The following is a 13,693-nucleotide window of genomic DNA, read 5'->3' as shown; positions in this document are numbered from 1 at the left end:
ATTTCACTTCTGAGACTTGTACCCAAGCGGTTCTTCCTGAAGCAGAGACAAACTCCAGCTCCCCGGGCTGCCACCCCCAGCAGCTTCCATCCATGGGGAACCTGGATGGCATGACTTGAGACCCCCAAGGGGAGGCTAGTTTTGGTGACACAGCTGACTGGACCCAAGCCATGATGGCCGGGCCCAGCTGCCTGCAAGATGAAAGCGACCAACTCGGTACTTCTTACCATACAAACAGGTTTTATTTCCCTGGGGCCACTCAGTAAATATTGAACAGTGTCCATCCCAGACAGGAGCCAGGTACAGAGGAACGGTGGACAGGGGCTTTTAGGGCTATCAGGGCAACCTGCAAGCAGCAGTGAACAGTGATGAAGCTGGAGGTTTTCCTTGGGTGAGTTCCATATCCCCCAAGGATGGAAAAAAGGTGCTACAAAAACAGCAAGCTCTACCATCAGTACGACAAGTCCCTTTCATGTAAATATTCCATTTCCAAGTGACAGCAGGCACAGGCAGTTTCAAGCAGTATCCCCTCCCCCACTGCATCAGGAGACCCTGTCCTGAGGCCCATGAGACCCTTGCCTGGGTGGGGAAGTGCCAGAGAGCACAGCTTTCTTTGGGGAGACATTTCCTTTGAAACCAAGCACCTTGATTTGGCATTTCTGTGTGCTACGCCAGCCTCTTCTTGGGAAATAGTCCCCCAAAAGCAAATGCCTTTCTAGGTAGGGGTCTTGGCAGCCCTGTGAGGGCCTGGCCTCACTTAGAGGGGACCATGGGGGGGTGGATGCACATGAAAGACCCCTGGGAAGAGGCCCTGTCACTACCCCTGAGATGATGGAGTAGTTGCCCCATGCTTCTGACAGGAACCCAGAGGGGAATCCGTGGCTGTGACATCCCCCTTCCTTCAGTGAGGGTCTCCTCTGAGGGACAAGGTGGCTTCTGGCCCTCAGCAAGTAGGTCTTGGTGGCCTGGAGCAGGTGCATTGAGCTGGGCCGGCCTCTGAGGGTTAGGATTGGGGATCAACAGGCCGAGGCCCCCAATCTTGTCCTTACCCTTTGTCCACAGGTCTTACTGTACAATGATTTTGTACAGCCAATCGCTCATTCCCCCCCCCCATGAACCTCCCCTCTAAGTTGGTTCTAAGCCATTTTTTCCTTGACTCCCAATGCTGGTGGGTGGAGGAAAAAGAGGTGAAATGGGAGCCCTTGTCTCAGGCAGGAGGGGAGCAAGGGCTGGAACATGTACTAGGGCAGAAACCTGAGAGGAGGAGCAGACCTGTGCACAGGCCTTTGATCTGAGACACCTCCAAGGGCCTTTCTGATTTTAAGAAAATAAGACTAAATATGCCCAAGGCTATGGGCACCTCATCGCTGAGGCAGAGTCCCCAACAGGTATGGCAGCAGTGGAGCTGGGTGTCTCAGCAACGAGGGCTTCCAAGTTAATTTTCTAGAAGGGCTGGGCTCGTGGTCAGAACATAGTCCACTTTCTCCTATCATCATGGGGAAAACATTCAGGGAAGCGTGCGGCAGGGTCTTGGTGCTCATCACAGAGGACGGCCTGTTAATACCGCAGATGCTTGGTGGTCGATGCACACCCTCCACGTGGCAAGTGCTGAAGCTTGCTTCGGGGGTCAGGCACCTGGGCTTCGGGGTGTGTTTCTCTCTGGGCACTGCTGGACCCTTCAGTGGTAATAGATGCTGAAGGCATGGAGAATGTAGAGCAGGGTGGTGATGAAGGCAAAGAACTAGGAGAAGACCACGGAGCATCAGGAAGGAGCAACTCCAGCACCCCCACCCCTAGGATCGCTGTGGCCCAGGAGGTCTCAGTGTCCCCAGCCTGTCCCTGGAAAGCCCCCCTTGCTGGCATCCCTGGGTCCCCCTCCTGGGACCACACAGTCTCCATCTGCACCTGCACACAGGGGCCCCTCCAGCTGCTCAAAAGGGAGCTCCCTCCCTCCCTGCCGGTGCTCTCTCCTCTGCACTCCTCTTGACTACACATCTGGGCTCTGGCTCCTGCAGGGTCCTCCGCCATGAACACCTGCTTGTGGGTGTCTCCAGCCCCTCCCAGGCTCTTCATGGTCCAGACTGGACTCACGGCTCTTCCTTGTAAGCACCTCCCACTCAGGGAGCCCGATTCCTCATCTCATCCAGCTATCCACCAGCCCGCTACATCCCCTCCCCGACCGCATGGCCAAAGCCACCCCAAAGTCTTCCGACTTCTGCTCCTGTCCTCACTTCTCCCTCACTTCAGCCACACCATCCCTCACTGGGACACAGGTGGCCTCGCCTTGTTCCCTTCTGCCTACTCCACCTGCCTCTAATCTGTACCAGGAGGATAACAGGATCATGTTTAAAGCCATGCTTAACACTCTACCACGGTGTCCTCTCTCAGGACAGAGGCTGAGACCCTCAGGACACCCCATCCTACAGGCCACTGCAGCCTCCTGCTACCCCAGCCGTCCACTCACACCCTCTTCTCACTCACACACCGAGCTTTTCAGCTCCTGCCGTGCTTGGAGAACGGCATGGAAAGCCAGTGGACAAGAATTTACACCGTAGCAGCCGCAGTGGCAGCAAACAAGCAAGGCACACAAGTGTCAGAGAGCGGATGAGGTGGAGAGGAGGCCACGCTTCCCAGGAGGCCAGGTGAGCCGCCAGGATGACTCGTGCCAGGCGTGGGCACAGGCTCAGCCTTGGCAGTGCGCATTTCTTTGGAAGTTTCCTCAAGGACCAAGAAGGTCAGACTCTTCAGAGGGCTGTGTCGCAGTAAGCTCCCTGCCACTTGGGGGTGCCATTGCGCAGCAGGAGGGAGGGGAGGACGCAGACCTGGAAGGCCCAAAGGCACTAGGGCCTGGGATCCTGCTCTGCCCCTAATTTGGCAGGACTTTTGTGGCTTTAGAGTGTGACAGCAGGCAAGAGGTGGCACTTGAGCTTGGGCATGCATGTACACACACACACACACACACACACACCCCTCTTCCTCCCCTTCTGCTCCTGCAGCTGTAGGCTCAGGGTCATCTAAGCTGCATGGGGAGAATGAAACCTCACACAATCAGGGCGCCCCAGCGAGGGCAGTCACGCCCCACTTGAGCTTGGGCATGCATGTACACACACACACACACACACACACACCCCTCTTCCTCCCCCTCTGCTCCTGCAGCTGTAGGCTCAGGGTCATCTAAGCTGCATGGGGAGAATGAAACCTCACACAGTCAGGGCGCCCCAGTGAGGGCAGTCACGCCCCCCGAGGGTGGCTTGAGTGCCTCAGTGGTAGCAGATGCCCAGCCCACTCACCGAGGCTGCAGTGTTGATGTAGTAGTTTTTCACACTCTTGGACTCGGACATGATTGTCTCGTGGGCTTGCAGGACGGCAGCGCTCATGTACAGGATGGCAGTGGTCCCATGGTATAGGCTGTCCTGGAGATGCAAGCAGAGGCCAGGGCCACGGTCACTTGCTGAGCACTGTCCCCTCCCACAGCTCAGCAGGAGAGTAAGAAAGTGTTGAGCCCAGCCCCTAACTCCTGCTTTTACTCATGTAGCAAACAATAATATGTAATCCTGTTAGTCCTGGGGATTTGGAGTGCTCACCTATCATCCCAGAACTCTGGGAGGCTGAGGCAGGAGTATCATGAGCTTGAGCCCAGCCTGGCAATTTGGAAACTTAGTGAGTCCCTATGTCATAAAAAGGAGCACTGGTGGCTGGGGAAACAGTTCAGCATGAAGGCTCTGGGAGCCCCAGCACCACACACGCACACAACATCAATGCCAGCTGGCATTCATTGGTTGCTTGGTTGATGCCAAGCTCTAACTGAAGCCCTTTACTCATTTAGTTTTGTTCTTATTCTTGGCTTCCTTTTGAAGGAATGGAAGCTCACACTTAAGGCCAGTGGCTACATGGTTAAGGTAGGACCTGAACCCAGGTCCCTTGAGAGCCAAGCCCATAGGCTGAACCATTTGCTTTAAGGAGACCTGCTGTGGGCTGGGCACTGTCCTCACCATACAGTGCCCACCAAGTACCATTTAATTTTCACAGCTAACTTCAGAGGACAGTGTGTGGTTAATCTTGAGTGTCAGCCTGACTGGATTGAGAGAGCCCTGAAGCTGTGCTGGGGCCACAGGGGCGCCGCACTGACTGCTGTGAGGGGTGGGCCGCGCTGGAAGAGGCGAGGCCCGGTGGATTTGGAAAATTTAATCTCCTGTCAAGGCGATTTCCTTGTAGTCTGCTTCTGACCACCAGGAAGAGGGCAGCTTTGCTCCAACACACAGTCCGCCATGATGCTTCTGCCTGGCTGACCGTGGGCGGAACCAAAACAAAGCCTCTGGGTATTGGGTGTTTTTGTCTAAGTGACAGGAAAGCTGAACTATACAGTCAGCTTTTGTTTTTCTTAGTTTATGGTGAGGAAATGAAGACTCAGTGAACAACCCAAATGGTTGACAAGATGATGTGACAACATGAAGAAAATTAATATTATATTAAATGAAGGCATAGACTTCCAAGACTGTTGACTGGGTGTAATTGGAATGTATATACATTTTCCATAAAATTCACATGGCATATGGAAGAGTGAGCCTGTCATAGTGACCAGTGCAAGCCCTTCAACTAGAATGATTTTCTTTGTTACTAGCATTTTCTTCAGTGTTGCTCTGGTTACCATGAATAAAATTTAGGAGTGATATATGAGAATATTCTATCTTATGTTTGAAGAGGTGGAGTCTCACTGTGTTGCCCAGCCTGCCTCTGAACTCCTGGGTTTAAGCAATTCTCAGCCTCCCGAGTAGCTGGGACTATAGGTGCATGACATGACACCACACCTGGTTCCAGAATGTACTAAAATCAAAAGACTTCATCTCCCAGGGGTGAAGCCCTGCGAGGGTCTCTGGTTCCCCCTCCCCACACAGCTGGGCCTGTGGTCCTTCAACAACACCTGGGACATCAGTCTCAGGGCATCCTCTCCTTTGGTTCTTACCAGCACTCTCCAGGATTCAAATCTGTTGTAAAATCCAAGCAAGTAAGACAAAAAGAACATCAGCGAGATGAGGAAGGAGGTCAGGGAGACGTACATCACCCATCCCTGCAGCAACGGGGTTGCTACCTGGGTGGCAGCTACCAGGACCCAGACCCAGAACCCGAATACCTGTAAGAGAAAGGCAGGAAAGAAGAGGGTTAATTCGCTGGTGTGGGGCATGTTTTCCCTGTGCAAAGTGTCCCTTTTCTCCTCTGCTCTGGTTAAAAGCTGAAATGAAGTTAGGAGGAGCTAAGGTAGTGGGACAGAAAGGACGGTCACTCTGAGTCAGCGCAGGTCCTGCCTAAAAACTCAAGGCTTCACACAAAGGTTGTGAAAGGAAGGTCTCTGGGCCAAGTCTGGCTGCATCATCTTAGCCCACCAATGTTGAAATGGATAGTTAAAAAATAATGATAATAAAAGAACAACCTGAATAACGTTGTCAATGTTTAAAACAGGATTTTTCAAGTGAAAAACAAATTCCAGATTTGGGATACTTCATGAGAAATCCATGGTTCTGAACATGGTACAACTATTTCCCAGGCCAGAGTAGGCTAGCTGAGGGGAAACTGTTTTCCTGAAAGGGAGCCACAGTCCTCAGCGAACCACATCCCCCTCCACATGCCCAACACGCCATGTCCTCCTGCGGCAGACTCCCTGTTGTTCACCCACACTGTGGAAGCCTCTTCCCTTTCCCTCGTCCCTTTGCCTACTGAGTGTCTGCTTGGGCCTGCAGGCACTTGAGAGGAGCCTCCAGATCTCAGCACTGATGCTCCGGGTTCAGTTACAAGTTGGACAGTGTGATTCCTGGTTAATCACTTTTCAGCTCTGTTCAGTGACTTGTGATACCCTGGGTGGAGAAAACTCTCTCCCTTTCTTTCTGGGCCTGCTCTTGTGAGCCCTGGGAGGGAACCAAATAGCAGTACCGATGGCATCCAGTTAGCGGTGGGAGGGCAAAGATCCATGTGAACTCCACGTAGCCTTGCTGTTGGTTAATCTCCAACTTTCTGAGCTCCCGTCCTTCCCCAAACCTCCTTCAGATGGCCTTGCAACTTCCTCAACTTTCCCTGTACTCGCTCCTACTAAACCTGTGCTTTTCAAGCCCCGTATGAGTTGGGGACGTGGAGAACTCACCTCCACCCATTTCTCACACGTACCTGCTCACTGGGCGTCTCTTCTTAGAAGTCCCTCTGCAAAGAATGAGTCTGAACTTGTACGGCGGCCCTGAGACTGTCTCATTACATTTTGCCTGCTAGGTGCCTCCTTTGCTTCACCCCAGGCCTGTACCTGCCCTTCAGTCTCTTCAAATTGTACAGGTCCTGAACTCTTTTGTTGCTCCCAAATTCCTTCAGGGCCCGCCCTTCCCCACCTATGCTTAGAATGACTCATCAGAGAGAGAGAGAGAGAGAGAGAGAGAGAGAGAGAGAGAGAGAGAGAGAGAGAAAGAGAGAAAGAAAGAGAGAGAGAGAGAGAGAGAGTTACAGGATCGAGCGTGAAGGTACACAGCTTCTGAAGATAATAATAATGTTCAGTCTCTTACACTTCATACTTCATAGAGGGCACAGAAATCTATCGTTCATAAAGTGCTCAAAGTGTTTTGAAGTAGAAGAACCGGTTTACTGTGAGACCACTTGAGCTGTCATGATGGTGGGAAGCAGGGGCCAGCTGGGGTCCAAAGGTCACTCCTGAGTCTGTGGTCTGAGGAATCATATTGCCATATTTAAAAACTTTCTATGAAGCTACAGTAATCCAAAGAGTTGCAAGTGCAGGTGACTCACACTTCTGCACATTTAAGAGGCGATTACTCACCCTCTTGACAGCTTAACTTCTTTACTAGTGCTGTTGCTTTTCCTTATTATTTTTTCAAATAAGCTTGTCAATATACACACCCTCTCTCCTGGAATTTTTACTATGTTAAATGTACAGTTCAGTTGGGGGAGACCTGGTATCTTCACTATGCTGAGGCCTCCAATCCATGAACTTGGTATTTCTGCGCAATTGTGAAGACATTCTTTGATAGCCTTTATCCGTACTTTTTTTTGTAACATGTGTGTCTGTACACATTGGTTATATTGATGTCTAAATATTCCATTTTGGGAGAAACTACTTTTAAATAGTGTTTTAAAGATACTTTCCCAATTGTTTGTTGTTGTTAGAGATAATCTGACTTTTAATGTATCGACATTGTGTTGTGCAACATGTTAAGCTTAGTAGTTGAGGGTCTCTGCTGTAGCTTGGTAGGCTTTTTTGGGGAGGTTAATGTATCTCATTTGATTGTAACTTAGTGATTAGTAATGAGATAAAGCCTATTTGTGTATATTTGGTGGCCATTTCCACAGCCTCCTCTGTACATTTTTAATGTTTCTTTTGATTATATATTTTTGTAGGTTTGTTTTGATTGATTCGTATGAATCCTTTTCAAGAGCATGAATACCATTGGCTATTAGTTATGCTGCAGATATATTCTGTTAGCTGGTGTCTAACATTTTTATGGTAGATTTTGAAATACTAAGTCCTTGATTTCAATATAGGTGAACATATCAATATTTTCCCTTATAGGTCATGCTTTTTATCAAGTTTAAAAATTCTTCCTGAAAGAAAAAACAAAACAAAACAAAACACTTCTTCCCTACCTTGGGACTCAAAGATATTCTTGCATCACAGACTTCCTTTTGGGATCATTTCATTTTTCCCTGAAGTACCTCTTAGTGGCTTTAAAAAAAAATTTTTTTTTTAAATGCATGTAGTACAGAGTCTACAGGGTCTCACTACACAGATTGGACTCCTAGCAATCCTCCTGTTTTCAGCTTCCCAAGTGCTGGGATTACAGGTGCAAACCACCACGCCCAGTCTCAATCACTGTTTCAGTGCACCGAGGGCAGAGCCAGCATGGCATGCGGGGGTCGAACCCTGGTGCCCGTGTCTGCCTAAGCAGATGCTTTAATCCGCTGAGCTATCTGGCTAAGTGGTCTCTTTAGTGAAGGTAGGTTGGTAGCAGTCAGTCTGATTTGTTAGACAATGTTCTTAGTGTTACTCTGAAAATTAACTTCTCTCAGCCATTCCAAGATGCATTCTTACCACGACCTACATTTTCCCACGGAATTCCACTGCCTTTTGGCTCCCGTGGCTGCTGTGGGGAGGTTGGGTGAATTGTTGCTGCTTTTTAAGAAGCTATCCTTGGGATCTGGGCACTTCTAGTGTGTTCTGTCTGTCTTTGGTGTCCCACAATTTATAAGCTACATGTTAAGATATAGACACCTTTTTGCTACTCCTGCTTAGTATTTATTTTATATTCATAGCTGAAAATTCCATTACTGGGTCACGATGTTTGATTCTGTAGTTTGTGGTTTCTATTAATTTTCATTCCTCCTATATTTGGTGAATTCCATATATGTATTTTTTTGGCAGAACTGGGGATTGAACTCAGGCCTTTGCACTTGCCAGGGAAGGGCTTATTCCACTGAGCCATCACCCCGGTATTTGGTGAATTCTGATTGGAAGCTCATGTCTGTGAAGGCAGCTCAGTTCTGCATGATGCTCCTAGAGAGCCTCTGGACCAAATGGCTCCACTGACTTTTGTCTAGCTCAGCTGCACTCTACAAATGTTCAGGTTCTGATTTTTTAAAAATGTATTTGGTACAGGGTCTTACTACACAGTTCAGACTTCTAGTGATCCTCCTGTTTTCAGACTCCCTAGTGCTGGGATTACAGGCATGTGCCACCATGCCCAGTCTCAGTGGCTGGCTCAGCATGCCCTGAGTCCTAGGCTGCTTCTGGAACTGCTGAGAGGGAGTAGGCCCAGCTTGTCCTGGGGAGAGGCTGCCATGGGATGGGAATCCTGCCCTTTGACATCTCCTGAACTGGGTTCTTGCACTCTGATCCCAGTGAGTGGGTCTGCAGGTACAGAGAGGTGCCAGGCCTCAGCCTTGTAGATCCTGCCAAGTGTCTTCCTCACCAACAAGTACACAGGACCAATGCCCCAATAATGCCAGTTATTAAAGGGAATGTCATTTAGGGCTTGTAAAACTAGTGACTACAGCAGGATTTGTAAAGCTTTATGCTCATATGCAACCTCTGAGGGCTGTGTCATTCACCATTGTATTCCTGGTACCCAGCACAGTGCCTAGAAATAGAACATGGGGGTGAGGGGTGTTATGATATATTCTTTTGAATGAATCCATAATAACATCAGCACCATCTCATATTCACTAGGTACTTTACAGTTTATGAAATGCACTCATTCATACTCCTTACTTAGTCCAGCTACAAATCTAATTCCATTAGAAAGATCAGAGAACTGCCATTTGATCCCTTCTACTATGTACTGCCAGGTCCCCTGTGCCAGGCTTGAGGTCAGCCAGGATGCCTCTGTCCCTGTAGTACCTGGAGAGGAGTTCCTGCTCCCTTTCTGAAAACCTCAGGATTTCTTGTCCAGATGCTGACCCATGTACATTATTTAGTTTTCTGAACTTAACCTTCAGCAGTCTGTGATGAGGGGGCTGAGGGCTGAGGGGCTGGGATCCTGTTCCTACCCAGGCTTTCACACAGCTAATTTTTCAATCAATCCAAATTGCATGGGAATCTTTTAAAATGGTTCTCCTGCTGCATAATCAAAGTTATTGTCTCAGTTACTTTTTTCATGTTGCTGGGACAAAATTTCCAACACCCAACATTAAGGAAGAAAAAGTTTATTTAGCTCACAGTGAGTGGAGGTTTTAGTCCATATTCAGCTGGCTCCAAGGCAGAGTGGCACAGGGCAGAGGGCAGCTGTTCATGGCAGCAGAAAAAAGCAAAGATCAAAGGGAGGAGAAGCAGCTGTGGCTTCTGGGGAGCCTCTCTCCCCTCCTCACATTGTAATGCAGATTACCCACCCCAGGGTGGGAATAGCACTCACACCCATAATTCCAGCATTGGATCATGAATTAATCACAAACTCTAGAAGCTTCTCCATGACTGCATGAGGCTTTGAGGAGACATCTAGACACAAACAGTTATGCAGAAGGATGCTATTTACTTTAGTTTCTATACCTGTCTACTTTCTAAACAGTAGAAGGGACTAAGTTTAGGGACCAATTCCAGGTGAATAAAAATCCAAAGGAGGCTCCAAGATGGCAGAGTGGTAAGTAAAAGAGAAACTCTCTGAGTGTTGCCATCCAGATGCTGGGGTATAGAAACATGAGGAAGACAAGAAGGAGGGAAGTTGATCTCCTGGACCCAAGAAGGAGCTGAGGTGCAAATTGAAGACCATGGACAGAGTCAAGGGAGAAAGTTCAATGAAAAGGAAGAGGTAGCTGGTGGTGACTTCTCTCTGAGATGGGACTCACTGTGCAAGAGGAGCAATTCAAACCTAAGCACACAGTAACTGCTGGTGACCTCAGAGGCCTCCACAGAGAGACACAGTGGTGACGGGGAGCAGTGGTTGTGAGGGACTGCACTGGCTGGCTGTGAATGCTGAGAGCTCATTTGTCCTGCATGGGAGAGTGATTGGCCAGGAACCATCTTGGAGAGGGATCAGGTGAGCTCAGAACTCAGAGCAGCTGTGAGCTCCACCTAGGGGCTCCCAGCTGGGCTCAGGCCCAAGGAAGGTGTGCTGACAGCTGCAGGCTGAATGGGTCCGGTCTTGGCCAGAAGGTGCAGGCTCACTGAGATTATCTACTACCCCACCAAAAAGCTACTGCTGGCTTGCTGGGATAGATTGGCATGGATCAGAACTCTGTCTCTGCACATGGTTTACCAGTGACAGCAAAGACAAACCTGGAAGTGGACTCTCTCTCATTTGTTTTTTGTTGTTATTGTTGTGGTTTTGTTTATTTCTCCTTCATTGTTTGATCTCATTTTTATATGAGTATGAATGTGGTTTCTAGCCTTTTTGTACTTGTTGTTCTATTCTGTTCTTTTTATTTCTTCCTTCTTTCTCTCCAGTCTTTTGCACCAGTTTCCCAAATTTAGCATGATCCCCTATTGTCCTCCAGTTCTACTTATAATCTCTTCCTTTTCTTCTCTCTATTTTTTCCCCTGACTCTTAAATTTCAACCCTGGGGGCTAAAATAAGCATATTAAGGACTTATATACTACATACAATTTTCTGGTCTGTTTTAGATTTTTTTTTCAGAACCGGGCATTGAACTCAGGCCCTTGTGCTTGCCAGGGAAGTGCTTATTCCACTGAGCCAGCTCCCCAGCCCCTAGATTTTGTTATATAACTACAAATCTGGTTCATACAGTTAAAGGTGGCAAATTAATAGTTATTTCAGTTTGTCATTTTTCTGTGCTGTGCTTTATACTATTGTCATTGGTATCACTATAGAGAAAAGTGACAATTATTTCAAATAGCTATTCTTCCTGGTATTCCAAGACTGAGATTGATTAAGGATCACACTGTGGTTCAGATTCAAATAACCAGCAATTGGGCCAAACAGGCAGCAGCAACTTCTTATCCACAAAAAATTGAAGACTTATAATCTTGCAACAGACTCAAAACCATAAAACCACATATACCTGGAAGATACCTTGGAGAAATAGTCACATCCTAAGGGTTCTAAATACTATCATTAAAGCAACCCACCATAGGCAACTTACAAGCATCACTCCAGGAATTAAACTGAAAAAAAGAAAAGAAAGTGAAGACATTTAAACAAGATGTAACCCCAGACACCCAGGTCACCAAAAGCAAACTCAGGGGGCAATGAAGTGGGACAATACAAGAGCTGCCTACTTGACCTCTCTGAAGTGGTAACAAAGCAATTGAGTGGGGCTCTAGAAAAAAAAAATTAAAACAGTAATAATTTGTCAGATAAATGCAGAGATGGTATCCACAATGAAAACCATGGTTAGTGACTGTAGAGAAGATGCAGACAAAAATAGAGGAGCTTAGGGAAATTATGGAGGAAATGAATGCTCAGCATAGGAAAGAAATGAAATCCTTACGGCATATACAAACAGATATCATGAGTGATCATGAAAAGAAAGATTTCTTAAAAATAACAAGGGCTCATGAGAAATCAATCCAGCAGCTGCTAGATGATGAAAAGAGTAGTAACTTAAGATGGGTTGGAGTCCATACAAAAGCAGGAGAGAGCACAAATGGTATTAAAAACAAACAAACAAACTTCACAGACATGATGGCAGAAAACTTCCCTCATAGGGAAAAAGAATTTGCCATACACAAAAGTGAGGCTTAGAGCCAGGGAGATAGCTTAATAGAATAAGTGCCTGCCCAACAAGCACAAGGTTCTGAGTTCACTACCCAGTACCGAAAAAAAAAAAAAAAAAAAGAAAAAAAAAGAAAAAAAGAAAAAACAACCCTGAGGCTTCTATAACTCCAATTACTCACAAAAAACTACAGCCAGACATAGCATAACCAAGATTCGAGAAATTCAACACAAAAATAGAATATTGAAAACTGTTAGGAAAAAGAAATAAATCATCTATAAAGGAAAGCCCATCAGAATCACAGATGACTTTTCATCACAAATTTTCTAGTCAAGGAGAGCTGGGAGTGAAATATTTCAAATTCTAAAGGAAAACAACCTTCACCCCAGGTTGATGTACCCCTCAATAATATCTTTCAAAACTGGTGGTGAAATAAGATACTTTCATGAAAAACAACATCTGAGGAAATTTATGACTACTCTAAATGTTTTGAAGGACATTCTAAAAAGAGATAGCAAAGACAACAACTTCATGAACTCCAACAGAAGGAATCCATTAGGTAAGGCAAACAATTAAACAGAGAGAGGGGAAAAAAACCCGAGAGGAATCAATGACAGAAAAATAACCTGACAAGGATAAGTCAATACATATCAGTTATAATTACTAGTGTTCATGGTCTCAGTTCACCAATCAAAAGACACAGACTGGTAAAATGGATCAGGATTAAGCAAGACCCAACAATACGTTGCATGCAAGAAACACATTTAATTCAACAAGAAATTCAAAGGACAGATAACAATGCTTCACATGACACGAATCCAGAGGAAAGCAGGGGTAGCTATTCTATTTGCAGACAAAATGAATCTCAAGACAAGACTGATTAAGAGAGATAGAGAAGGTCACTATTTCCTTGTAAAGGAAACAATCCAAGAGGAAGGGATAACCATAATAAATATATATGCAAACAACACTAATGCACAAGACTATATAAAACAAACACTAATGGGCATGAAAAATCAAATAAGCAGTAATACAGTTGTATTGGAGATCTCAATACCCCACTGTCACAGAAAAGACAGATCAATTAGAGTAAAAATCAATAATGAAACATTATAATTGAACCAAACTTTTGAACAAATGGACTTAGTAGCTGTCTACAGAGTGTTCCACCCCACAATATCAGAATACACATTCTTCTCAGCTGCACACAGGACTTTGCCATATACTAGCTTATAGAATATGCTTAAATAAGTGCAAAGGAATTGAAATTGTCCCATGCCTATTACCAAGCCATGGTGAAATGAAATTGGAAATCAGTGGCAAAAACAACAAGAACTTTGTAAAAACATGGAAATTAAATAGCCCCCTCCTAAACAACCAGTGAGTCACAGATGAAATTGAAGAAGAAATTGAGCAGTTTCACTTATAGCAGTGAATAACCATATCAGGAAAACAGAGCAAGCACAAATAAATAACTTAACAGTGAACTTCAAACTTCTAGAAAAAGAAGAGCAGCTAAGCCAAAAGCTCATATGAGGCAGGA

General features: G+C 46.4%; 1 protein-coding gene across 1 annotated transcript in view; it reads right to left on the bottom strand.

The window, feature by feature from the left end:
- Window positions 1–226: 226 nt before the first annotated feature.
- Window positions 227–13,693, bottom strand: part of Mall (mal, T cell differentiation protein like) — a 33,814-nt gene continuing 20,347 nt past the window's right edge. Inside the window, exons 2-4 of the mRNA XM_004633148.2 lie at window positions 4,964–5,131; window positions 3,291–3,413; window positions 227–1,741 (exon numbers count right to left, since the gene is read on the bottom strand). Of these exons, the coding sequence (XP_004633205.1) occupies window positions 1,679–1,741; window positions 3,291–3,413; window positions 4,964–5,131 (354 nt within the window). The 3' untranslated portion in view covers window positions 227–1,678. The remainder of the gene's footprint in view (window positions 1,742–3,290; window positions 3,414–4,963; window positions 5,132–13,693) is intronic.

This window comes from Octodon degus, unplaced genomic scaffold (assembly GCF_000260255.1).
Source record: "Octodon degus isolate 3935 unplaced genomic scaffold, OctDeg1.0 scaffold00052, whole genome shotgun sequence".
Taxonomy (NCBI): Eukaryota; Metazoa; Chordata; class Mammalia; order Rodentia; family Octodontidae; genus Octodon; species Octodon degus.
Note: the sequence above shows the minus strand (reverse complement) of the source record. Positions and strands in the feature narration are given on the sequence as shown.